We start from the raw sequence: 27,767 nt of genomic DNA, 5'->3' as shown, positions 1-27,767 counted from the left end.
TAGAAGTAAATATAATTATCCATAAAAATGGTAATAAAATAGGCAAAATTATTAATAAATAAAGTAATAAATTATATAGAATTATCGATAAATAGAAGTAAGTAGAATTATTTATAAATAGACGTAATAAATCAGGTGGAATTACCTTATATGGGTTTTCGGTCGATTATATTCAACAATGTGAGATGTGACGTAAGGCATGATCGCATGTCCTCAACAAGATCGAGCGTCCACCTGTTTGGTGCATCTTCTTCTTCAACACTTTTAATTGGGCCTTCTACGTAGACTTTCAGACAACCCATAACAATTGTCTGCAAACCCTTTTTTCATGCGTTCTAGAACGAGGGCTTTCAGGAAATTGATGTATTTGGAAACAAGTGCATTAAATATCTCCCGCGTGTTTAACAATGCTTCACATGTACATCTCTTCATGTGTCCCTATGTCTAGAGGTAATGATTCTTTCTAGTACTAGGGCATTTTAGTCTTCTTTAACAAATTACATTGAGATCTCGATTATTGGTCACGCGGCTCACGCTTACTAACGCCGAAGGATTTCATGGTTCATCTTCCCTAGGGGTTACATAAGGAGTTCTAGGGATACCATGTTACCATTATTTCCATCTGTAATTCTTTGAGAGCATTTCTCCCGCGTCTGCAACCTCCTTTATCTTCGCTAATCTCCTTTCATCAGCCATTAATTTTGACGTATTTGTGCCACCACTTTTGGTAGAGTATACAATATGTGGGTCATTGAGTTCATCATTTCAAGGTAATGCATCAGCCTGAACTTTCTCTTCTTTTTATACTTTCTTACTTTATTAGGGTTTTTAGAGACGAGATATATGGATTTTTAGTATTTTTTTGTTTCATACTTTGGTGAATTCTCTTGCTATAAATGAATTTTGGTGGGGGAGAAAAGTTTTCCTTTATATTAACCCTGTGTTTTTTCTTACGATCATTTTTTTCATGCTTTGACAACCTCTTTTGACATAGACAACTCTATACTCAAAATATGAAAGGCTAGAAGAGACAACACTATCGTGTGAGTGGATCAAGAGATGTTGCACACCTTTTCCACCTTTGTTGGTGAAGACAGCATAAACCGCCCCTTTACTGAAGTGGGCCCCCTTCAAGACGGGGAGTGCTTCCTCCCGAAGGTGATAAGAGAATTTGCAACAAGTATATATATGGGTGAGTCATCCCTCTCCATAAATGCTTGTTTTCTTTGATAGGATATTCCCCTTCAACGACTTTGAATTAGACGTTCTAAACCATCAAGTAATTTTTCCTTCATAACTACCCCCGATGAGCTAGACTTATATCAAAGTCTTCCAATATTGTACAAGAAATTATGTTGTTTCCAACACTCCTATTTCACCTCTTTAAATCCCCATAGATTTCTATTGATTCAACCCAAAGTCAGGGTCTAATCTCCCTTAGGAAGAGTTCCAAGATGTTTGAGGTTTATTTAGAGAGCTTGAAGAACTTTAAGGACCAGTACTATCTGGTTAGCCCCTTTCTCGAGGTGGTTCATTCTAACATCTATGACATAGATTTCGAGGAACCTTATCAATGTTCAAACAAATTCTCCAAGTTGTGCTTCTAGAGCCATTTCTTTACGAATGATGGGTGTTATGTCTATAAATTAGATAACTTGTCTCAAGAAGAAACATATATGAAAAGGAACTTGGTAGCCTTCTTTGAAGATTTGAGTTATGTCAACAGTGTTACTCCTCTGAGGGAGTTATCAATGAAACAAAAGAAACAGTTTATAGAGACACACTTGTTTATGGAAACTACTTTAAAGGAGGATAGGCATATTATCTTTGGTGAATAATACAGGAAACATCCTATTTTCTTTGGAACTACTTAGATGGTTATTATTTCCTTATCTTCATTAATATATGACTTGTAGATAAGATTAAATGTTACAACATGATGCTTCATATGAAGAGGACACCCAGGATTTCCCTTGTCTATTATCATTGATGTTGGGAAAGCTACTCATGGTGTCTCGTCTATGGGGTTTGCTTATCCAAGTAGAATTCTGGGATTCTCTGGGCTGAGTCACGGTAGATAGTGCCATATACTCGTCACCGTTCGTAGCCTAGGAGTTTCCCATTAACATGTTTGTTGTTGGGCCCCCTATGGGGAAGGCTTTCCGGTTAGATGAATTCATACTCTGGCATGTGCTCGACGTCAACAACAGCTTCATTACCAAATTCATTTTTGTCCCGCCCTGGTCCGCAGATGTTGAGGAGTTTAAGTCTTCTTCTAAGGGGGATTGTACATGTTTTTCAGGAAAAGTTGAGGTAATTTGTCATGAGAATTTGATTGAACTGGCATACCAAAATCGTCAAGTGTAGATTATTTTGGACTTAGGTGCTTCCAAAAGGAGCGATGTTTTCTTGTTTTTATGTCTTTAGAAGGAAAAATATGTGTTTCAAGAACGTATCAATACTCTTACTATTGAATGGGACCGATATCTAGATGAGCTCACCATGACTACTGGTTTCCTAAGAGAGATAGGGACTATTGTGTAAGATTTTGGATACCCTCACTTATTGACTAAGAGTGTGAAATAACTTTTACTAGAGATAAAGAAGAAATATGTGAATTTATCCACAACTGAGACCTCTCTTGTAGAGGCGAACCAGGAACCAATATCTTCCCACAAGATGGTGAATGATTTAGAGTTGTCCCCTAAATGAGACTCGGGAAGGTTAGAAGAAAGATGAGAACATTCTTTAGGAGATGCATTATGAAAACCTTATCGAAAGAGTCTGAGAGGTTAGTGGAAGACCATTTTTTCGTTCTACAAGTATCTTTTGAAAATGCCCTGCAACAAGTGGAATTCTTTCATTCCATGGTTCATATTTCGCAAGAGAAAGTTTGTCCTAACTAGGAGATGGTGGAATGGAAATCGGTCTTCGTTGGGATGAGCATACCACATAGTGCTTTAGTTTCTCCAGGAAGAATCTATCCGGTGTAATATTTGATGTAAATGTATTTCATAATTGTAGCTTCGTGATATTTTCTCATTCTGTTTACTTAACATTGTTTTTACATGTTATGGTGTTGCGATAAATAAAACTTTAACCAAGCATTGTGGTCATTGCTTATTCTCCTTTGCGTGTATTAATACAACATTCCTTTACTGACCTTGATTTTTATTTGAAGTTGTCCCGTGTATCTATCAACCCAAAATAATTTTCATCATACCGGTCAGGATCTCTGGTCTTTTATTTTGGAATTTGATTCCAATTTCTTCTAAATCCAAGGTGGTGGAGGCCACATTGATTTCCATTTCTTTCTCTTTGTTTTCCCCTTTTGGCCGAGCTGTAAGGCTTTATGTATCCTTCGTGCTCTAGACTTGTCAGCTCAAATAGTTATCGACTTGTCATGATCAGTCTAATACTTCAATTTGAGGTGAATCGGGGAGGCCACCGCGTCCAACATTTCCATGAAAGGTCTTCATGGGATGCATTATAGATGCTTTTGCATAGAATTATTAGGAATTATAGGCCGGCCACCCTAGTATATCTTCTTTATCCCTAGGTGACCATTAGCTCAATATACCCCCAGGGGCGAGTTATCGTGTCGTTAGAGGCATGTTGGTCAGATCACTTGTACGACTATATCACTACTACAAAACATACTTACAGTGAAGATATATTACCACAACCATTTATTCACCGTAATTATATCTTATTTTTTACACACATTATTTATTGTATGAAGAAACATTTCATCACGGTTTTTATATCTAATAGTAGTCATATAAATTTGGTCATAAGCTTTGAATCCCAACATCAACATTTTTCCATTTTTTCAAGAAAAATAAGTGCGTGAGCCTTAATAGTTTTTGTTATTTAAAAATTAAAAGTATAACAACCATGGATGTTTCATTAAACCATGATTATATATTTCATATTTTATTACGGTTGTTTCTTGAAACTGCTATGAAATTCTTTTCACATAATATAAACATAACAAACAATTTATTTCGTTCATAACACATAAGGATGCCCTAGCAAACAAGACGATGACGATATCGAAATCTTCACCATCTTCATTAATTTTTGGAAACGAATTTCTTAAGTTTTCACCTTGTTTGTTGTTCATTTCTTGTTCTCTCTCTCTCTCTCTCTCTCTCTCTCTCTCTCTCTCTATATATATATATATATATATATATATATATATATATATATATATATATATATATATATATATATCTCTATCTCGTTGAGGTAATGGTACTTCTTTCAAAAAGTTTATGTTCTTCGCTAGGGTTTCTTTTTTAACATAATGACATTGTGATGTGTATTGTTCATATTTTATTTTGATTTTGTGACAATAACTTTGTGTAGTTACAAACTAATTATTAGGTTGTTGATATGCTTCAGGTTTTGGTGTTGTTAAAGGAAGTAAATGACAACAAACACTAAGAGAATGGAATTCTTTTATTTATTAAGAAGGCATTACGTTTTGGATCCTCAACAGATGTGCCTACATTAGATAATTTTATTCTTCATCCCTCTCTTTTTCCACTTTGGAGGCCCCAATAGATGTGCCTACTCCTTCAAACTTCTAAACCTTTGAAGCTTCCTCAGACTTCTGCTTCTCTTCCTTTATATGTTTCTTCACCAACTTGTTAATCTCCTTCTTAAAATACCTCTTTTCAGCCTTATACTGTTTACGTTTACTCATTTTAGCTGTAATGTGATCTGGATGTTTATGTTTACCCATTTTTATAAGAAGAACTCGGTCCTGAAGACTATGTATCAAGAATCTGACTTTGACTATCTTGAAGACTATGCTTAGATTCTCTCCGTTTTTGTTTCTACAAACATCTATTTATGTTTTTACTAGATTCTCTCTTATATCTTTTTTTTTATATATTCTATATGTAGATTCTTGTGCCTACTTCATATGAAGAACATCAAGAAGGAATATGGAAAAAAATAACAAGTAAGTATTTTATATTCTTTATTCGTCGTAATTTATTGTAAGTTATAACTTCTAAGGTTATTCACTCACAACTATTTTTTTTTTGAATTATAAATGTTTATTTGTATGTTGTTTGTGTTGTTTATTAATAAATGGTATTTCTTGTGCAGCTAGCAAGTGGTTAAGGGTCTTTAATTATCAGTGATGCAGCTGGAAATACTTATCAATGAACATGAATCTAAGACAGTTGCGAACTTGTGTTTGCTGCGGAAATATTATATGAGTCTTTCATATAATATTTTCATAGAGAACACATGTTTTCAACTCTTCATAGCTTACAGGAATTATTACTTATCAAGTTCTCCCAATCTATCTTAATTATTTTATTTTTTGTTAGTGAGTTTGTTATATCATACGTGATTGCTTGTTTCATTAACCACTCATTGAACGTGCATTCATTTAAATAGATTTTTGAGTTAATAATCAGAAAAATTAAATTATTCTTGAAAAACAACTTTGGCGATCCATTGTTTTTTTTCCAAATTGCATCCATCTTGTAAATCATAATTTCCTCTTTTGTCTATTGAATTTTATTCAATGTCACAAATTCTTCAAAACAATATTGATAAATGGATGTCAGTATGAGTCTTTCACACAAATCTTGATGTTTGAAAAATAAACTAGAAAAGAAGAGGAAATCAAATTTTGTGTGAAAGACTCAGAAGACATCCATTCATCAACATTATTTTGAAGAATTTGGAATTGAATCAAATTCTATGAGTTAATGAGAAAATCATAAATTAAAATATACATGCAATTCAAAAATCTATTTGAATTTTCGTATATGATTAATGAGGGGCAAGGAAAAATAACCAATCCCATATTTATTAATAAACTTATATATATACCACAACGGTTATGATATATACTCATAGTGAAATGTAATTATTTTAAGCGTTTTGATTTTGGTTGCATCTGAGTATTGAACTCATGACCTTACATTTATGACAACGGTTGTTTAAGATAACTGTTGTGATAGGTAGCGAGCTACATAGTTTATCACAATGGTCGCGCAACCGTAATGGAAAACATCGTACATACAATCACACCTTACCTCACAATGGTTAATCAGTCGTTGTGGTAAGACTTCTCTTACCGTTGTCGTATCACTTTTCCGTAGTAGTGAATTTTCTCTCTTCTCAGTCTAAACATTTCAAAAAGCTTCACATACATAATGGTTCAAGGGCTCCCCCATCAATGAGGATCCTGGATACATCAAAATTTGTCATTGTCTGCGTTATCACCAAGAGAAAATTCTCGTTTGGGATTCTGCCCACCTTTCCACTATTATAGAATTTGAGGATAGGCTTTTCCGACTTCCCATCATAGACTAGTCCTTTTTCCTTGCTGATTTCTTACATATTTTCTTGTTGATATTTGTTCCTAGTAAAAATCTTCGAAAGTAACTATTTCAATAGGTAAATTTGTAAGTAAATTCCTAGAAAATATCCACTAGTAAAATCTTAGGTACTATAATATATGTGTTTTATGTTTCTATAATTTCTAATAATTATTGTATGTCAAATTGTGAGCATGCTAGATATAACGGAATTGAAATCAAAGGTCCAGAAGTCCTCATATGGTGAAAAACACATAATTATGCATTCTACTGCGGTGATGGACATCACCTTTATGACTGTCCAACTATCATTGCATCGAATGAGCTGACATGAGTCAACTGGGTGACGGCCCAACCGTCATGGATCACATTGATTTTGTTCAGATATTGTTTTCATCATAACTTGTGTTTTGTGACTCCAATTGAGGCGTAGTTCGAAAAGTTTGAAAGCTAACACGTAGCACTACCTCATGGTAGTTTCCTAAGAATTTAATAGTGTATGTGAGGACGTGATTATATCTTGTTACTTTTTGTGTAATGCTAATTGAGGGTTATTGACGATGAAAACACTTTGTTTGTATTGTTGTGATTGATTGAATTAATGATTACCCCATGAGGGGGTTTTAATGTTGGTGTTGAGATGATTATAGATTAGATATTATATAACCTTGATTTTTATATTGATATTCAATAATAGGTTAAGTTTGTTTTTGGTCCCTATAAATATCTCAAATTTCATTTTTAGTCCTTATAAAAAATGATATATTGTAGTTCCTACAAAAAATTTATGCATGCAGTTTTAGTCACTGCTATTTTTTAAAATTTTGAAAATTGTTTAATCACCCTTAAACTTTTAAATTTTGGAATAATTTTTTCCATATGTATTTAGAATACTATAAAATATATCTTTATCAAATTATATAATTTTTTAAAATGAGAAGAATTAAAAATGAATTTTTTAAATTTCAAAAGATAATGATAAAAGTAATGCAAATTTCGACTTAAAAATCAAATTTTGAGTTTTTTTTTTTAGGAATTTTTTATAACGTTCTAAACATGTTTATAAAGTAATCATTCAAAAATACACATCGGTTTAACATATGGACTAAAATTACGTGCATAATGATTTTGTGGGGACTAAAACATGTCATTTTTTTAATAAGGACAAAAAAAATTGGTAATTTAATAGGGACCAAAAACATATTTAACCCTTTAATAATTGATCATGTTTGAGGTGTTCGGTTCAAAGATGGAACCGTTAGTGTGACCTTATATTGATATTAATTTTAGCATGTTGAGCTCGGTTCAGAGATGAAACCGATGTTGAGTTTAGGAGATAGAGGTAGTCGTGAGCCTTCATGTATTGCGTGTGTAGCATTCATGCATCATGTAGAGAGGTGATAGGTGGGGGCTTCGGTCTGTTGACGAGTCCTGAGCTAGAGTTGTGATCAGTGATGAATCATATTTCAAAGATGGAATTAGTGAGGAGCTCATGGTTTAGAGGTGTAACCATTTGTGAGCTCGGGATTTAGAGATGGAACCCGTGGATGAATTTAGTAACATAACTATGAAATTTCCAAACTTTGGTACCACATACATCGTAGTAGAGTCGAGGTGTCTATTACATACATGATATTACATGGTGAATTATTGATGATTGATTGAATTACGTTTTGTATCTATCCTTGTTGTATTATACACCACTAACATGATTTGAATACATTCTCACCCTTGTTTGTTATTGTGTGGCTTTTATGCCGTTTTTTCAGATACTTAGGTAAAGGAGCCTTTCTGTCATGCGTGTTAGAGGATGGTTGAGATGGCTATCTTCACTTCTTTATTTATGTGTTTATTTAGTTTATGCGAATAATTCTCTGATAGTGTAACATTGGAATGAGGTTTGTTATGTCTATCTTAGCGATTTATTTTTAATTGTATTTTCAATTATTTCAAAGTTAATTCCTTTTAAAAGCAGAAGATGTTTTTATTACTTAAATGTTTAAATTTCGCTGCGACATTTCTTAAATTTTGAAAAGAATGTTTGATTGAGAAGTATGTGCGACACCATAATGGTTATGTTAATTCATGTATATTTATTGTTCTCTTTAAATTAGGAGACGAGATTTTAGGGTGTTACAAGTTCTGCATAACATATTTAACAAAAGTATAACAATTTACCATAACAAGTATAACACTTTTACAGCATGCTTAAAAAATCAGTTCTGCATAACATATTTAACAAAAGTATAACAATTTACCATAACAAGTATAACACTTTTACAGCATGCTTAAAAAATCAGCATGGCATATCACTATGTTCAACATATCAACATCTTCAGTTCACTTCATATCAACACAACATGTTTGGTTCAGTTTAACACATACCATCATATGCTAGTTCAGTACATACCAACTTATACCAATAATTGAGCACTTACCATGCTTTAGAATAATTCAAGTAAAATTCGTGCACAGAACAATAGTAACCAAACTCACCAAATTAACAAAATGTGAAACACACTTTCCTTTATTTCTTTTCTTTTTTTTAAATATCTAAAACTTATATTCATAAAAGTTATAAATCACAACTTTGCTTCAATTGGACACAACCTTCATGAAGTGAGGTCATTTTCCATTGCCTCTAAAATATTGAAAGGAAGACGGATTTGAAGATCAATACTTCCTTCTTCTATTCCAGGAAACACACTAACAATTCCATTTGATTTATTTGAACTCCGAACTTCCACTGGCTTTCCCCATCCAAAATCATTACCATAAACATCAAACCGTGGAGAACTGCTCATGATTAAGAAATTGTTATTCGGTCCGCCGTTAAACCTAAAAATAATTGGACTTTTCAACCAAGACTCGTAATGATTCTTTATCTTCTCATTAGAGTATGAAGCAATTAACTTGTTCATCTCCCAAGCACCATTACAAACCCCACCTTCCTTCAACAACTCTCCAGCTTTCATGGTAACCATGCAACCTATAATTGCGTTTCCAAAATAACCTTCTTCCAATGGTGGAAGTAATCTTGGTCTAACCCCTATCAAAAACATGTTATGAATTTTTTTCCTGTGGATCAAATTGTTTGCAACGAACGAAGGAGCACCAAACATGAGTTAAAAGTGCTTGTAGGGAGGATATTTTGATGGCACTATCAATATGTGTATTGACTTTTGATTTTAGTTGCAAGATTTTCTCCTTTTTGAAATGGAATAATCTCTCAGATATATTGAGTTCTTCATCATTAGATGGTGAAGAACTCGGCCCATCAGAGTGATTTTTTTGTGACTCTATAGTAAAAGGAAATTGTATGAGATGCTGGATATCATTAGGAAACCAACGTTCCAGTATTGGGAGTTTGGATATTTGACGATGACAAGAACCACGTGAAATTTCAGCCCATGAATTGATGAAATGCCATAAGGAATTTCCATCAACAACCACATGGTTGACTGTGCAACCAATAAAGATGCCATCAACTAGCTCCGTAACTTGAATAGCCAACAATGGTTGTGTTGTGCCTTCATGGTTACTAACTCCGATAAAAGGAAAAAATGAACTGACAATTGAAGGAACGTAGATGGGCTCTAGGATGTCAGCAACACAAATATTTTCCACCGCGGCATGAATAAAGAGTACACCTGCATTATTGCAAATAATAGAACACGAGACAATATTGTCTTCGTGTTCTGTTATGTTGAGACGACCTGCAAGAGGTTGGAAAAATTCAAGGACAGAGGATAGAGAGTGTTTTAGATGTTGAATTTGATTTGCTACTAATGGATGGTGATAAAGAAGGCCTTTTTTGTTAGATGGAGCATGTAGATGTAGGAGATCCCATGGAGTCAAATTGATTCTTGTATCACTGGATTTTGCTGCCTTGATTGTATCCGTAGAGAGGACTCGGATATCACCCATGTATTTGTTTCAGGTTGGACTAGACTATGTTAATGTTAGTGCTTGGATGAACACATTCTATATATAGAAAACTTTGAATAATTCATAGAACCATTATTCAATAAAATTTATGCAAGTAAACAAATATTTATATAATAAAATTTTAAGTCAAGTTTATATAGAATATAAAAGATGTTTACGTAAACTCAAGTTTAGAATATAAAAAGTTGTTTACGTAAACTTAAGTTTCTGTCTCTTTATTGAAACTTCATACTGTTATCAAGAAATGAAACCCATAAATTATTCTTGGAAATAATGATTCTTGAATTTCCATCTTTTAGAAGTTACAAGTATTTTCTAGGATTTTTTTTTTATTTGAGTTTTTTAGATTTTCTTTGAATGAGACGATTCAAAAATGGATGAATGTTGATTAAAGATTTAATTAAAAAAAAAGTTATTTTAAAACTTTTTGTTTGATGAAAATATTAAAAATTTTAACCAAGTGTTTGGGCTCGAGTGGCAAACGAATCCATGCAAAGGACGGTAATCAGAGAATATCATGTTCGATTTTTGATAGAAACAACGCTTGATCAGTACACGTGTCTCCGTAGCACAAGTCGGTTTAACCGATCTACTATGTAGATCAGAATAGAAAATATTGAAAGTTTTATGTGAGATATTGGATCGAACTCTAGTATTGTCGAAGGGTAGCTTCTTGGTTCGACAGTTCGACAGAGTTAAGCATGAAGTCGAAGGGTTGCTCACATGTTGGTGTCGAAGTGTGCATGCTGTAGTCGAAGATGGGTCGAGCATGCAGATGTCGAAGATGCTAGGGTTGTTAGCATGTTAAATTAGGTTTTAGTGTTTAAACCCTAATTTGTTAAGTTAGCTTGTTTATTAAGTTGGCTTGTGTAATGGGCCTTGTGGAAAAAGCCCATTAGTTAGTATGTTAGGTTTTATTATAAATAGCATACTAGTCTCTCATCATTGCTAAGCTGCAAATCCTAATTTAGGGTGAGAGAGGTTATTTGTTATTCTTGTAAACTTGTAATCTTGTTTTAAGAGAAAGTGAAAGAATAGCAGTAATAACCAATTCTTGTGTTCCTCTTCTTCCTTGTCCTTTATTCTTCTCTTGCATTATACTTTGTTCTTGGCATTGAATTCACAACAAATTGGTGCGGTGAGCGTGGAGAAGATGCCTTCAACAAAGTATGAGATTGAAAAGTTCACCGGAGTGAATGATTTCGGTCTGTGGCGCTTGAAGATGAAAGCCCTACTGGTTCAGTAGGGTTGTTTGGAAGCGTTGAAGGGAGAGGCAGCCATGAATGCAGAATTGACGGCAGCGGAGAAGACGAATATGATCGAGAAAGCACACAGCGCAATTTTGTTGAGCCTTGGTGATAAGGTTCTCCGGCAGGTATCAAAGGAGACGACGGCATCAGGGTTATGGGTAAAACTTGAAAGTTTGTATATGACCAAATCGCTGGTAAATCGACTCTACCTGAAGCAAGCTTTGTATTCATTCAAGATGATTGAAGACAAAGTATTGGCTGAGCAGTTGGATATGTTCAACAAGCTGATTCTTGATCTTGAAAATATTGATGTGAAGATCGATGATGAAGATCAAGCGCTGTTACTATTGTGTTCTTTGCCTCGATCACATGCTCACTTCAAAGAAACTCTCTTGTATGGAAGGGAGTCCCTGACGTTTGAAGAAGTTCAATCAGCCTTGTACTCTAAAGACTTGAATGAACGAAAAGAGCATAAACCTTCGACTGTTGGCAAAGGTTTGGCCGTTAAAGGAAAACTCTTACGAAAGGATGGTAAGTTCGACAAGAAGAAAGGCAAAAGCCAGTCGAAGATTTACAGTGGCGAAGCATCTGGCATTCGATGCTACCATTGTAAGAAGGAGGGTCACACAAGAAAGGTGTGCCTTGAACGCTTGAAATATCATGGAGGTAAGGATAATGGCAACGCTGCCATTGTTCAAGATGATTTCGAATCATCTGATGTTCTTGTGGTTTCAAGCAGTGACTCTAAGAAGGAGTGGATTATGGATTCAGGTTGCACTTGGCACATGACTCCAAACAAAGACTTGTTCGAGGAATTATGTGATCAAGATGGTGGATCAGTATTGCTGGGAAACAACAAGGCTTGCAAGATTGCAGGTGTTGGATCTGTGAGATTCAAGCTCCATGATGAGTCAATAAGGTTGTTGACTGAAGTCAGGTATGTTCCTGATTTGAAGAGAAATCTGCTTTCTCTTGGTGAATTCGACAAGAAAGGATATGTTTTCCAAGGAGAGAAAAGTATCCTAAGAGTCATGAAGGGTTCGAAGGAAGTCTTGAGAGGCGTGAAGAAACAAGGCTTGTATACCCTTGAGGCTGAAGTTGTAAGTGGTTCGACAAATGTTGCATCCACGAAACCTTTGTCGAAAACAGAAATCTGGCACATGAGATTGGGCCATGTCAGTGAAAGGGGTCTGGTCGAATTAGGGAAACAAAATCTGCTTGGTGGAGACAAAGTCGAAAAGTTGAAGTTTTGTGAACCCTGTGTACTTGGAAAATCTTGCAGAGTGAAGTTCAACAAAGGCAAACAAAGAACACATGGATCCCTTGATTACATCCATGCTGATCTTTGGGGGCCTGCAAGGTGTCCATCACATTCAGGAGCAAGGTATTTTCTATCCATAGTAGATGATTATTCCAGAAAATTATGGGTATTCATCCAGAAGACTAAGGATGAAACTTTTGAGAATTTCAAAAGTTGGAAGACTCTGGTTGAAAATCAAACTGGCAGAAAGGTCAAGAGGTTGAGAACCGACAATGGCCTTGAATTTTGCAATGAGGCATTCGACAGTTTTTGTGCTGCCTCTGGTATTGCAAGGCATAGAACTACTGCAGGTACTCCACAGCAAAATGGTTTGGCTGAAAGGTTTAATCGAACTATTTTGGAGAGAGTCAGATGTATGTTGACTAGTGCGGGGTTAACAAAGGTGTTCTGGGCTGAGGTTGTTTCGACAGCAACATATCTGATAAACAGATGTCCTTCGACAGCGTTAGATATGAAGACACCTGAAGAAGTTTGGTCGGGACATCCACCAGATCTCGACAAACTGAGAGTATTTGGCTGCGTAGCCTATGCTCACATTAGGCAAGACAAGGTCGAACCTAGAGCTCTGAAATGCATGTTCATGGGATACCCTGAAGGAGTCAAAGCTTATAGGCTATGGTGCCTAGAGCCAGGTCACAGGAGGTGTATCACCAGTCGAGATGTAGTTTTCAATGAAGCTGAAATGGCTTTTAAGAAAACTGATGATGTTGGTCGAAGTACAAAAACATCTGACGAAGAGCTGGAACAGGTAGAGATTCCTGTTGAGGTGGAGCATGTTGATGCTGAATTGCATATCCCAGATGAAGTCGAAGAAGAAGCAGAAGATGCTGAAGTTGAGGAAACTGACGATGACTACCTATTGTCGAGAGATAGGTCGAGAAGAGTCATCAAGCCACCTCAGAGACTTGGATATGCAGATCTTATAGCTTATGCCTTAATCTCTGCAAGTGAGGTTCTAGACGAAGAACCTAGAGACTATAAGGAAGTTATGAGGAGTCGAAATAAGACTGAATGGCTGAAGGCCATGGATGATGAGATAAAATCTCTTCATGATAATCATACCTGGGAACTGATCAAGAAACCTGTTAGGGCAAGGTTAGTCAGCTGTAAATGGATTTTCAAAGTTAAGGAAGGAATTAAAGGAGTGACGTCGAAAAGATACAAGGCAAAGTTAGTTGCAAGGGGTTTCACTCAGAAAGAAGGTGTCGACTTCAATGATGTGTTTTCTCCTGTTGTGAAGCATAGGTCCATTCGAATGTTGCTTGCCATGGTGGCACAGTTCGATCTTGAACTGGAACAGATGGATGTGAAGACTGCGTTCTTGTATGGTGATTTAGATGAAACGATCCTGATGAGGCAACCTGAAGGGTATGTCGAAAAGGGGAAGGAAGATTATGTGTGCAAGTTAAAGAGATCTTTGTATGGGCTGAAACAATCTCCTCGACAGTGGAATAGGAGATTCGACAAGTTCATGGCACGCATAAGTTTCATTAGAAGTCAGTTCGACCACTGCATTTACTTCAGATTTCGATCTGGTAATTCATTTGTTATTTTGTTGCTTTATGTGGATGATATTCTCATAGCAAGCAACAATGTTGAAGATGTGATGAGGGTGAAGGCTGAACTCAATAAGGAGCTCGATATGAAGGATCTGGGAGCTGCTTCCAGGATTCTTGGAATTGACATTCGAAGAGATAGAAAGAAGTCGAAGTTATGTCTATCTCAAGAGGCATATCTACGGAAGATTCTTGAAAAGTTTGGTATGTCGAATTCGAAGCCAGTTGTGACTCCAACAAACCCTCAATTCAAGCTGAGTATTGATCAGTGTCCCAGTACTGATGTCGAAAGAGCCTATATGAATAGCATCCCATATGCTAATATAGTTGGTTCTTTGATGTATGCTTTGGTCTGTACTAGACCCGACATAGCATACGCAGTAAGTCTTGTAAGCAGGTACATGGCGAATCCTGGAAAGGCTCACTGGCAAGCATTGAAGTGGATTTTAAGGTACATAAATGGGTCTCTGAATAGAGTCCTAATTTATGGTGGAGCCTTGGGTGAAGATAGTAAAGCAGTAATAGAAGGATATGTCGACTCTGATTATGCAGGTTGTATGGATTCCAGAAAATCTATTTATGGATATGTTTTCACTATGTTTGGCACTGCAATTAGTTGGAAAGCAACACTTCAGAAGGTTGTTGCTCTATCAACCACTGAAGCGGAGTATATTGCCCTAACTGAAGCTGTGAAAGAAGCATTATGGCTTGAAGGTTTTGCGAAGGAGCTGAAACTTCAAGGTCGAGGTATCACTGTTAAATGTGATAGTCAAAGTGCAATACACCTGTCGAAGAATTCAGCCTATCATGAGCGAACTAAGCACATTGATGTGAGGCTGCATTTCATCAGAGGAATAATCGAGCGTGGAGAAGTCCAAGTGCTGAAGGTTTCGACTGAAGACAATGCTGCTGATATGATCACCAAGACATTGCCGAGTTGCAAGTTTTTCCACTGTATGCAGTTGATAAAGCTGCATGAAGAAAGCTAGTTTGTTCCTTGACGTTGTAGAGTTAGGTCCAAGGTGGAGATTTGTGAGATATTGGATCGAACTCTAGTATTGTCGAAGGGTAGCTTCTTGGTTCGACAGTTCGACAGAGTTAAGCATGAAGTCGAAGGGTTGCTCACATGCTGGTGTCGAAGTGTGCATGCTGTAGTCGAAGATGGGTCGAGCATGCAGATGTCGAAGATGCTAGGGTTGTTAGCATGTTAAGTTAGGTTTTAGTGTTTAAACCCTAATTTGTTAAGTTAGCTTGTTTATTAAGTTGGCTTGTGTAATGGGCCTTGTGGAAAAAGCCCATTAGTTAGTATGTTAGGTTTTATTATAAATAGCATACTAGTCTCTCATCATTGCTAAGCTGCAAATCCTAATTTAGGGTGAGAGAGGTTATTTGTTATTCTTGTAAACTTGTAATCTTGTTTTAAGAGAAAGTGAAAGAATAGCAGTTATAACCAATTCTTGTGTTCCTCTTCTTCCTTGTCCTTTATTCTTCTCTTGCATTATACCTTGTTCTTGGCATTGAATTCACAACATTTAATATAAGAATAAGTTTTATTTATTATGATTCAGGATCATTTTAACTCAATTGGCAAGTATTTAATATATGATATGGACCTTGTTGGTTTTTTTTTGTGAAATGTATTTATGTCATCCAAGTAAGAGAGTAATGTGTATCTTTCAAAACAAAAGAGTGTTTGGAATTTTTGTAGATAAAGGAGGACACGTGTCAATTTTTGATGGAACCTTTTATTCACATGCATTTGTGTATCTTTTAAAATTAAACACGACCTTTTATTCAGCACAGATTAGGAGAAAGAAAAACGAAAAAACTTTTCTTTCTTCCTAGTGTAACAAATCCATGGCACCCATAGCCCCGTCAGTAAGTTTCTTCCTCAATCCTCACCGAAGCTTGTAATGCAAGAAGAACTTCATGATCTAAAATGGAAAATATGGAGATTTGTCTCTGGAAAAGAGGTGACATATTAATCGTCATCAGGATAAAAATGAATGCAAACAAAAGATATTGCGAAAAGGATGTCTCTGACAAAGTATAATCGAGAATACAATGGAAAGCAAATATGATAAATAAAAAGAACAACAAGGATTGGTGTTTTACTGATGTCGGGCGTCGCGGGCTGTGTTGGCCGCTTCCTTTTCTTCGTATTGCATGTATGCCTGTGCCTTGAAGAGGGGGGCATCCAGGGTTGGTGGCGTCTCTATGCCGACGGCCTTGGCAAAATCATTGCGCGGGCGTAGCCGTATTCGAGCAAGTACTTTTTCATGGTTTCTGTAGTAGAGGCTTGCACGGCTTCTTCAATGAATATGTCGATGAAATCTCGAAGGAATTCGTCATTCCCTTGCATGATGGCCTCCACGGATGCCTCTGATTTGGGAAGGCGCATGGAAGCTGTGAAATGTTGGAAAAAGGTGCTCACCAACTGCTTCCAAGATGTTATGTACCCGTCGGGGAGACTTTTATACCAGGTCATTGCTCCCTTTCTCAAGGTCATGCAGAAGAGTTTACATTTGATCGCGCCTCGTACTCCTCGGTAGTCGAGTAGAGCGTTGATGTTTTCTAAATGCTCATCGGGATCTGTGGTCCCGTCGTACGTGTCCAGTGGAGGGGTTTCACGAGGCCCTTAGGCAATCTGGTGGCGAGGATCTCGCGGGATAGCGTTCCCCGGGATCTGTCGTCGCTCTAGTTAGGGGAGCGAGCAGGTGATCCCCGGTGTCTTCGATCTCGTCGTGGGGACGGGCTCTTCGAATGTTCTTTGGAAGGACTTTAGCCACCAATTGCCAGAGAATTCTCTTTGCTTTTCTTTGCGGCTGGGGACGATTGATTTCGTCGAAGAGAGTCTCGATTCCGTTTCTTTGTTGCTATTTGTTCGGGCTCCCCTTAGTCTTGACGATGCTAGCACGACCGAGTAGAGGGACTTCGATATCGCCGTCGGTCCTCTCGGAGAGAAGGCCTTGGCGGGCGTGCTTGTTCCTCGCTCTGTTGGTTGATAAGGGCGTTGGTCTTGTTGATGGCCTCGAAGAGGGCTGCCAAGATAGGATCTGCGTTGCTCGGTGCATAAAGTTGTTGTGATGCTCTCAGGGCACTTTCTTGAACGTTATTGGAATTGTCCATCGTTGCATCATGGAGGGGAGGATCAAGAACGTCAGTCGGAGAAGGGGATGTCGTTTCGCCGTCCTTTCTTTAAGGGATACGATCCTCAAGGAATGGACGCTCGGGAGAAATGATGGTGGAGCGGCCACTGTGCTTGACACCGAGATTGGCCATAGTGTGATTGATGAAATTTGCTTTTGGTATACGTTATGGAGGAGGAAGAAGAATGGGTAGCAAATGGATTCCCACAGACGGCGCCACTGTTTCGACCTCGGGGTCAGAACTAGAAAGGGGCCACAGATGTCTTGCACGGTGTCGAGGAAGAGGAGAGGGGGTGTACCTGCAAGGTACTCCGACGACCAAGTTAGTACGGTCACAGGTACGAGTAAGTGTTTAGGGTTATGAAGATCTGTTATCTGGCCCTCTCAAGGGAGAGAATTTATATAATGCCCCCAGCGCGTGGCAAACGGTCCGAATTTTTTGGCTAAGAAGTGAGTTTAGGCTCAAAACTCGTAACTTTCAGAATTATAGGATTAGACTTAAGAATTCTGGGGGACCGCTTGACACTAGCCGTTAGGCGAGGAGAATGGCGATTCTGGTCGACACGAGATGAGATCCAGGGAGCCAAACGAACGCCTAGGGACGCGGGAACTGACCTAGTCGACTAGGTGGCGTCGTGCTCGGCGTCGGGTGTAGGGAGAAAGTCTTCTCTGCCCGTGAGTGATTGGGTCTAGGTCTTTGGGTCGTCTCAAAGGTGTACGTGAATTGGGCCGCTTCTTAGTGTCGGGTAGGTCCAGAACAAAAACTTACGGGAAAATAAAGCGGTGCGGTAAAGTAAATGCGGAATAATTGTAACTGAGAATACTTCGGAAAAAAATAACGGAAATATTAAATAACTTTTTAATCCAAGTACATGCGTAGAATTCAGAATTGCAAAGTATTGGTATACCGGTTCCCCGATGTAAACAATCCGGTATTTTTCAGAGTGAAATATATGTCTAATTCATACTAAAAACTTGAATAAATCTAAAAAAAATAAAGGGTACAATATATAGTGATAATGGCCTCCAACTACCTTCCAATTCGTGTTTAAAGTGGTTGAGAAAAAGTAAGAAGAAGTGGGAGAGAAACTGTCAAATGTTCTGCTATGTCTCATGTTCAAAAACCCACGGCGAACACCGTGGCCTCAAGGTAAACGCCATGAGCTTAAAGTGGGGAGAACATGGTATGTAAGGTCCATGGCAAATGCCATGGACTAATGTCGAACGCCATGGATGCTATGTGTTGGATTTTTGCATTTTCTTCATATTTTATTTGTTTTTCGCCATTTTCGTTCCGTTATCTCGCGTACTGACTCCTACTTGTAAAATACCTGAAATAAACACAAACTACCAGCATAACACTATAAAAGCATATAAAATTGACACTAAAATGCATGTGAATTGAGTCAAAATATACTATGTATTTTCATATTATCACTCTCAATCTCTCTAAAATGATTTTTGTTTCTCTCATATCTTTAGCCATAGTGCTTTTAGTGCGTTCTAGATTTTAGTGAGGATATTGTTCTGGGTGAATGGAATTATTGTAAATTTACCAAGATTTCTTTTTCCTCATGAGTAAACTATTCTTCCTTAGGAAATAGTCTTTTTGGGCTCAGTCCATTTAAAAGCTCTACTATTTCAAAATCAGCCTGGTATAAAATCTCACTCGGTTTTAGAGTTCAACCTATGTAAAAACTTAGTAGGTTCGAGATTATCCTGGTAAAAATCTCAATTTGGTTCATGGTTAGCCCGTGTAAAACCTCGATTTGGTTAGGAGGATAGCCAACTCAAATCTGTAAGTTGGTTCGAGATCAGCATGTGGAAAATCTCAATTTGGCTTGTAAGCTAACCGTTCAAAGTTTTGTTTGTTGTCTTGCTTGAAAACTAACCTCTTCATTGCTTAATTCGTTGTTTGGTTGGAAATTAACCTGAAACTTTATTTTTTTCTTGTATAGGAGGGGGGTTATTGGGCTTAACCTTCTAAAATATTAAGCATTATTGGACCTCTATAAATCTCTGATGTTATGTCTCTTTCTTTAACTATTTTATTTTCCATTTTAATTCCAATGCATATTCAAAGGTTTTATTAAAATGTTTTCAAACTCTATTTTAGAATATAATTTTATTTCAAACTGTCGTTTTTCAAACCTTCATAATTAGACTCCCCGCATATCTTGTGTAGGGAGTCACATGTTCAACACTTTTTACCCTCTCATTTGTATAACTACAAGAATTAAAAAGACACGTTCGTAAAGATGGGAGGGAAAAATGATAGCTACAGGGTTATGTTTGATGAAGACTGCCATGAGCGATTTCCTTTTTACCGATTGTAGGATCCAGTGATCATAAATGAATACAATTATGAGTTACTTACTTCTACAAAGAAGGAAGTCCTGAATATCCTGGACAAGTTCCGAACAATGACTTGGTCAATACTTGCACAAGAAAGCTCTCCATGCCTAGCAAAAGGTTGCTCGAGGGGAGAAGTGGTTCGATGACCCAAAGAGCCACTAAAGTGGTCTTTAGGGGAAAGGATATAGGAATATGGGTGATGGCAAAGGTATCATAAACGCTCGTGCCATTGAAATGATGAAGCCCATTATTACTGACAAGGCGGGCCCTACTTTCAAAAGCTCCCCTCCTACTAAAGAACAACACTCATTTGTTATCGACCTTGAGGTGAGGCAAGATGTTAGAGAATTGGAGGAGATGCCCAAAAAATAGGAATCCTCCTCCGTCCGTTTGAGAAATAAGGTACAGTCCCTCTGGGACGATGACTTAAACCCTCTAAGTTACACGAAGGAGCGTTTGGATTCTCCGTCGATTTCCCTAATGATTGCATTATGGTATAATATATGAACCATAGTCACCAACAAGAATGTCAACGAGATATCATAATGCAACGCTCCTTGCTATGTAAAGAAAGCTACAGGAGAAGGAAATATCCATCAAAATTTTCTCGGATGAAAATGTCAAAACCTTTCCATTGGTGATTGTTTTATTTTGTTTCAATATGCTTTGTTTTAGCTATTGATTTACTATTTTTCCTTCTTCAAATACTTGATCAAGTAAATTTTCTAAGATTAAATCTATTTCTCAACTCTTTTATATTTATCTTTGTGTGTTAGGTGTAATCAAGAAGTTCGTTCAATTCATTAAATTAAATGGAACAATGTTTGTTCCGATAAAATTAAGGGTGTTCTAGGTGTGGTTTGTGTAGGTGTTATAAGAAATGTTAAAAAGTTTTTCAAGTTTTAGGTGTGGTTTTTCAAAGTGGATCTTTTGAAATCTAAATATATAATGTGAGAAAGTCTATGATATTTTGTGCATTGTTTTTGCTGTAAAAAAATATTGATTTATCTAAATAAAATATTAATTTATTTTTTTTTGGAAATTTTTAATATCTGACAAAGTTATGGACTGGCCCACGCAATGAGTATTTAATAGGATTCAAACTCAGGACTTTGAGAAGAATACACTTTCAAGACCGCTAGACCAACCTTTAGGGGTTAAAATATTAAATATGTTAATTTGTCTCATACTTTGTATTGTTGTGCTTATAATAATAAGGGTTAAATATGTTTTTAGTACCCAAAATGACATTTAGTCTCTATAAAAAAATATTAACTTTTAATCTTTATAAAATTACTTTTGCACCCAGTTTTAGTTCCTGTAGAGGGATCAAAAATGAGTGCAAAAGTAATTTTATAAGAACTAAAAATTAATATACTTTTTATAAGGACTAAAGCTAAAATTGAGATATTTATAGGGACTAAAAACATATTTAACGTTAATAATAATAGTTGCTGAATTTTAAAGTTAGTGCAAAATTGCATAAAATAGTAATTAACAAACTCTATCAAATTAAATTGAGTGGAGTAATAAAATTGTTAATTCTATCAAATTAAATTGAGTGGAGTAATAAAATAGTAAGCAAACACTCTGTTAAATGTTGACTTTGTTTTTTAAAAGTGCATGCAAAACGTTCAAACACACTTTGCTGTAATTATATTTTAAAATGGAGTTATATCACATGGAAAGCTACTTTGTACTCTTTAATTTTAAAATGTTCACCTTTTTTTTTCCTTATCATTACGCTATAAATTAATTAATACTATTCTTTAAAGTATTTTTATTCTTGTCACAAATTAATTATACTATTTTTTAAAATATCTTTTATTCTTGTCACGTCATTGTTATCTCTTTAAATTTGAAAGGAGACTAAAAACTTAGAAAATATTAAATACGGGATCAAGACTATTTTTTTAAAATAAGACTAAAAGATAAAAAAAACTAAAATAGAGAGATCACAGAGCATTTAAGTCAAAAAATTAAACAATATTTATTATAAATTCAAATTTAAACAGATATTAAATTTTTTATTAAAATTTCTCTCCAATAGAATTGAGTACTTACCAATAATTACCATACATTAGAATAATACTAGTACAACTTAGTGCACAACACAAGTAACCACATGCACAATATCAACAAGAAACATATTTTTTATGAAAGAAAAAACTAAGAATTAAATATCATAAATTATTCATGAATTATAAATCTTGAAGTTGCATTAGTTGGACACAACATCCGTGAACTCAATGTCATTTCCCAATGCCTCCAAAATATTATAAGGGAGACGAATTTGTAGTTCAATACTACCTTCTTCTATTCCACCAAACACACTAATAATTCCATTTATATCATTTGAACTACGAACTCCAACCGGCTTTCCCCATCCAAAATCATTACCATAAACATCAAATCGTGGAGAACTGCTCATGATTAATAAATTATTCGGCATGCTCTTAGGTATAAAAACATTTGGATTTTTCAACCAAAACTCATAGTGATTCTTTATCTTCTCATTAGAGTGTGATGCAATTAACTTGTTTATCTCCAGGGCGGTGTTACGAACGCCATCTTCCTTCAACAACTCCTCAGCTTTCATTGTAACCATGCCACCTTTAAATGCATTTCCAAAATAACCTTCTGACAATTGTGGAACAAATCTCAGTCTAACCCCTATCATTAATATACTATGGACTTGTTCTTGTGGATCAATTTGTTTGGAACGAATAATGGAGCACCAAACGTGACTAAAAAGCACTTGTAGAGAAGATATTTGGAAGGTACTATCAATTTTTGTATTGACTTTTGATTTTAGTTGTAAAATTTTTTCCTTTGTGAAATGGAATAACCTCTCTGATATATGGAGTTCTTCATCAGATGTTGAAGAACTCGCCCCATCAGAGTGATTATTTTGTGACTCCATCGTAAAAGGAAAACGTATGGGAAGTTGAGTACCATCTGGAAACCAACGTTCCAATGTTGGGAGTTTGGATATCTGATGATGACAAGAACTACGAGAAATTTCAGCCCATGAATTAATGAAATGCCACAAGGAATTTCCGTCAGCAACCACATGATTAATTGTGCAAGCAACGAACATGCCATCGACTAGCTCAGTGACTTGAACCGCCAACAATGGTTGTGACGTGCCTTCATAGTTTCTAACTCCGATGAAAGGGAAAAATGAACCAACAATTGAAGGAACGTACCTGGGTTCTAGAATGTCAGCAACACAAGTATTCTCAACTTCAGCATGAATGAAGAGTACACCTTCGTTGTTGCATATAATAGAACACGAAAATGTGTGATCATCCTCGTGTTCCGTTATTTTGAGACGGCCTGCAAGAGGTTGGAAAAATTCCAAAGAAGAGGATAAAGAGTGTCTCAGCTGTTGGATTTGGTTTGATGATATTGGATGGTGATATAGAAGGCCTTTTTTGTTGGGTGTAGCACATAGATGCTGAAGATCCCATGGAGTCAAATCTATATTTTTATTACTTGATTTTGATGCTTTGATTGTGTGGGTAGAGAGGACTCGGACAACACCCATGATTGTGCTGAATTATACTATCTTAGTGCTTGGATGAACTCATTCATATATAGTTTTGTTTTTTTGGTAATGAAGACATATCTAAATAATTGCGCTTTCATTTTTTTTTAGAATGAGCAATTATTTATTGTCCCTCAACTATACGGAAATAAACAACTCACGTACACACAATTATTTAGAATATAATATTTTTCTAATAACACGAGGATCTCGTTATGACACTGTTTTTATTTTAAAACCAAATAATAGCTTTAACAATTATTTAGAATATAATATTTTTCTAATAACACGAGGATCTCGTTATGACACTGTCTTTATTATAAAACCAAAAAAATACCTTTAATAATTATGATTAAGATACATCTTAACTCAACTCAAGTGGCAATTACATAAAAAAAGTTTTATTTAAAAAAAAAAAAATCATTATGAGACTTACACATATATTTCGGCGAAATTTCAAAAATATCTTTAAAATAAAATTTTAAAATTTGAATGCGCTTCAATACATCATATTTATGGTCAATCTGGAACTCTCATTTTAAATTAAAAAAATTATGCTCAGACATTAATATTTACTATTTGGTTGTCAAGAGCTGAGGAGAAGTTGGCATGGTGTTTAATTGGACCTATTGGAGTGGGGTAGAGAATTGCAATGATTAATTCAAAGATGTAAAGGGAAATGATGGAGGTCGAATATTCTTAAGTAGAGCTGTCAAAATGGGTTAGCTCATATGGGCCGAGCTGTCGGGCCCAAAAAATTATAGGGCTTGAGCCTTAAAATTAGAGCCCATATTTTTCAGGGCCTTTTTAGCCCAGCCCTAAAAAGCCCGCTACCCATTAAGGCTAGCCTATATAGACCGTGGGTAGCCCATCAGGCCCGCATAATTATAAATTTTAAAAATATATATTAATATTTATACTATCTTACTCCAAAATAGCATATTGATTTTTCTTCACTAAATTTTATCTCTATTTTATTCAATCTTTCTCTTTTAAATATTATACATTAATATAATCAACATTTTTTCATCGTATTATATTAGTTTTTCCTTTATAATAAATATTCAAGTATTATTTTATACAATTTAGACATATATTGTATTTAGAAACATATTATAGTATTTATAAGAGATAATATAGTACTTAAAAATGTATTATGTTTAAAATATCATGGAGTTGTTATTTTAATTTTTTTAAATAAAAAAGCCCATTTAGGATCGGGTATCCCGAAACCCATCTAGGGCCGGGCTCGGGTAGTAAATCTCGAGCCCATATTATACAAGGCCTTTTTGGCCCAGCCCTGAAAAGCCCAAGGCCCGCTAGGGCCGACCCGTTTAGGGTTGGGTAGCCCATATTGACAGCTCTATTCTTAAGTGTACCGTTACGGAAACCATATATATATATATATATATATATATATATATATATATATATATATATATATATATATATATATATATATATATATATATATATGTATATATATATGAAATCATAAATAATATAGTTTATAGTAGGGGTGTTCGCGGTGCGGTTTGAGCGGTTTTAACAAAAAAAATCATTCGAACCACAAGAGAAAAAATCGTGCGGTTTGGTTTGGTTCTGTTGGCTTTTAAAAAAAATTCGAACCAAACCAAACTAATGCGGTTTGGTTCGGTTCGGTTAGTTCGATTTTTTACAAATATTTTATTGAGCCATACATACACATATAGATGATAACATAATTTTGTATTTAAACATTCATACACTATCAAATAACAACAAAACTCGTCATATTTTGACAATAATTTTCTATTTAATATGTAAAAATTAAATTAGACAAAGTGGAATATTAAACATAAAATAATAGCATAAAATAATATAAAAATTATTATAATCAAACAAAAAAATAGAAGAGACGAGAGATTAGTGAAGGTGAAGAAAAAGAAAAAAAAAGTTGAGAGATTAGAGAAGAAGATGTGCGATAAAAACGAAACTAAAATATGGAACATTTACATAAAAATGAAAAAGTGAAAAAGAAAGAATATAAGAGAGTAGAGATTATAGAAGAAGAGGAAAGATGCATGTGGCAAAGAAGGTGCGATAATGTTATTAGAGATTTGAGAAGATCGGGACTTAAATTATATATGTAAGGATGAGAAAATTGTTCGTAATCATAAGATTAAGGTATAATAGATTTAAGTTTGGGTTGGATGTGAGTTAAGTAAAAGTTAGGTTGTAACATAATGCGGTTTGGTTCGGTTTACAAAATACAAACCGCAAACCGAACCGTGCGATTTTATTAAAAGATGACCCAAACTAATCCGAACCAAATGCGGTTTTTTGCAATTTCGGTTTGGTTTGGTTTGCGATTTTCTATTGGATTGTTTGGTTTTGAACACCCCTAATTTATAGAGGATGGACACACAATATAGTCTTAGCAAGCACATAGTCACACTTATGATCTAGGTGGTTGTTAATTTTCTTGTGTTTGTTTAGTTTTTTTAGTTGTGGGCACTACAACATTTGTTGTTTTTGGCAACACTTTTTTAGGTAACACATAAAAATCTTTGCCTTAAGTTCGTATAGGCAATGTTTTACGGTTGTTTGCCAAAAATATATCTGCAACCCTTGATAATTGTTGCCTAAGATACTTCTGGGGACGATTTCGGAGCGTCACTCTTTTAATTTTTTGGCAACAATTGTTAATTGTGCCCTCAATTGCTTTTGGGGACAATTTTATAGCGTTAATATATTATTTCTGTAGCAATGTTTGATAATTGTCCCCTGAAATATTTTTGGGGACATTTGGCTACATTTCTTCAATGTTGCATAAAATTTTAGCATCATCAAATTTTTGGTGGCAATCTTCCCTCCAAAACTTATACACTAAAAAACAAATATTTCCCTCTAAACATTTTTAACAAAAAATTAAAAATCTTCTGACACTTATTAAAATAATATAACTATAATATAGACATTTATCCACATTTGATAAAAAAATCCAAAATAAAATGAAATTATAAACACTCCAAAGAAAAAAAATTAAGTCAAACTCATTACTCCTCTTAACATCACGTTTTAGGTTAAAATATAAAAAATTGAAAATAGAAAAAAAAACTGAAAGGAAAACGAACAGTCTCCTTCTTCAAACACCCACCGCCGAATCTCATCCACAACAGTGCCACCATCTCTCACCAGTTGATTCTTTTGGTCAGTTGATTCTTATTCCCACTGATTTCTCTCTCAAACAACCTTCAATCAACGCTTCACACAATTTGCACTTCAAAAATTACCGATTTGTAATCCAATCCATTCTCCTTAAAGTTCACAACTTTTTTCAATCTGTATTTTGGGTTTCGGGTTAATGAGTAATGGATTGTATCAATATTGTGTGATGTGCAAGTTCTAGTGCGTCTTTCCCCCTTCCCGCATCGTAACCGTTCAATCTAACCCTGTTCGTCGCACCGCTTTCAAGTCCATTGGCATCACTGTCCTTTCTTCCAACAACGACGTATTCCATTTCATCTCTTTTACTCTTTAATAAATTTGCGTTTTCATTTTCTCATTTTCTGATTATTTTTCTCTAGATCGTTCACCGTCGTTTTCACAGTTAAACCTCAATTAGGTATTTTATCGGTTTCAACATTGTTTGGGAAAGAAACGTCGTCGTTTTATTGACTAGCTTTGTTGTTGTTGTTGTTGCTGCAGTGAAGGAAGTTGTGTTAAAATTGAAGTCACTTTTAACTAAGAACAAGCTTTTGGTTTAAGTTGCTGCTGGAATCAAGTTGAAAGATCTCCAAGTAACAGAACCATGTCATTCCGATGCTTCATGTACTGTAGATGAGTTTGAAAAGAATTAGAATATAAATTGTTTTTGTCTTTAATTAGAATATTTGTTCTTGTCTTTAATTAGAATATTGAAATATATATTTGTTAAGAATTAGAATATAAATTGTTCTTGTCTTTAATTCTTAACACACACCCCTCATGAAATATAGCCTTGTGTTTTCCTACTCAAGTTTATGCTAAAACTTCTCATCATTTAATCCTAAGAAATCGTACCTTATCAATTTCCATCTATTTGATGTTTGTGAAACCTTCACAATTTCACTTGATAAGATCAAATGCTTGTAGATATTATCAATTCAAAGTTTCAGCTGGTTAGACTTATTGGTAAGGGCAAAACACATGAATCCAAGGAAAGTAATGAGTCAGCACAAAGTATGGGTGTAATTAAGAGAAACTATAATACTTCGCTTCCTCTCATTTTTCTCTTAGTGGCTGCATTATATTTAAGCAAACTATT

The 27,767-nt window shown here is 35.4% G+C and overlaps 1 protein-coding gene and 1 pseudogene across 1 annotated transcript; both read right to left on the bottom strand.

Moving 5' to 3' along the window:
- Positions 1–8,595: 8,595 nt before the first annotated feature.
- On the bottom strand, positions 8,596–10,386 carry LOC131606448 (protein ENHANCED PSEUDOMONAS SUSCEPTIBILITY 1-like; annotated as a pseudogene).
- An 11,588-nt stretch (positions 10,387–21,974) lies between these two features.
- Positions 21,975–23,570, bottom strand: LOC131606447 (protein ENHANCED PSEUDOMONAS SUSCEPTIBILITY 1-like). The gene has a single exon (XM_058878673.1). It carries the CDS (start codon positions 23,477–23,479, stop codon positions 22,151–22,153), a length of 1,329 nt encoding a protein of 442 aa, XP_058734656.1. The 5' UTR covers positions 23,480–23,570; the 3' UTR covers positions 21,975–22,150.
- Positions 23,571–27,767: the final 4,197 nt, after the last annotated feature.

The sequence above is a fragment of the Vicia villosa genome, linkage group LG5 (assembly GCF_029867415.1).
Source record: "Vicia villosa cultivar HV-30 ecotype Madison, WI linkage group LG5, Vvil1.0, whole genome shotgun sequence".
In the NCBI taxonomy this organism is placed as follows: domain Eukaryota; kingdom Viridiplantae; phylum Streptophyta; class Magnoliopsida; order Fabales; family Fabaceae; genus Vicia; species Vicia villosa.
Note: the sequence above shows the minus strand (reverse complement) of the source record. Positions and strands in the feature narration are given on the sequence as shown.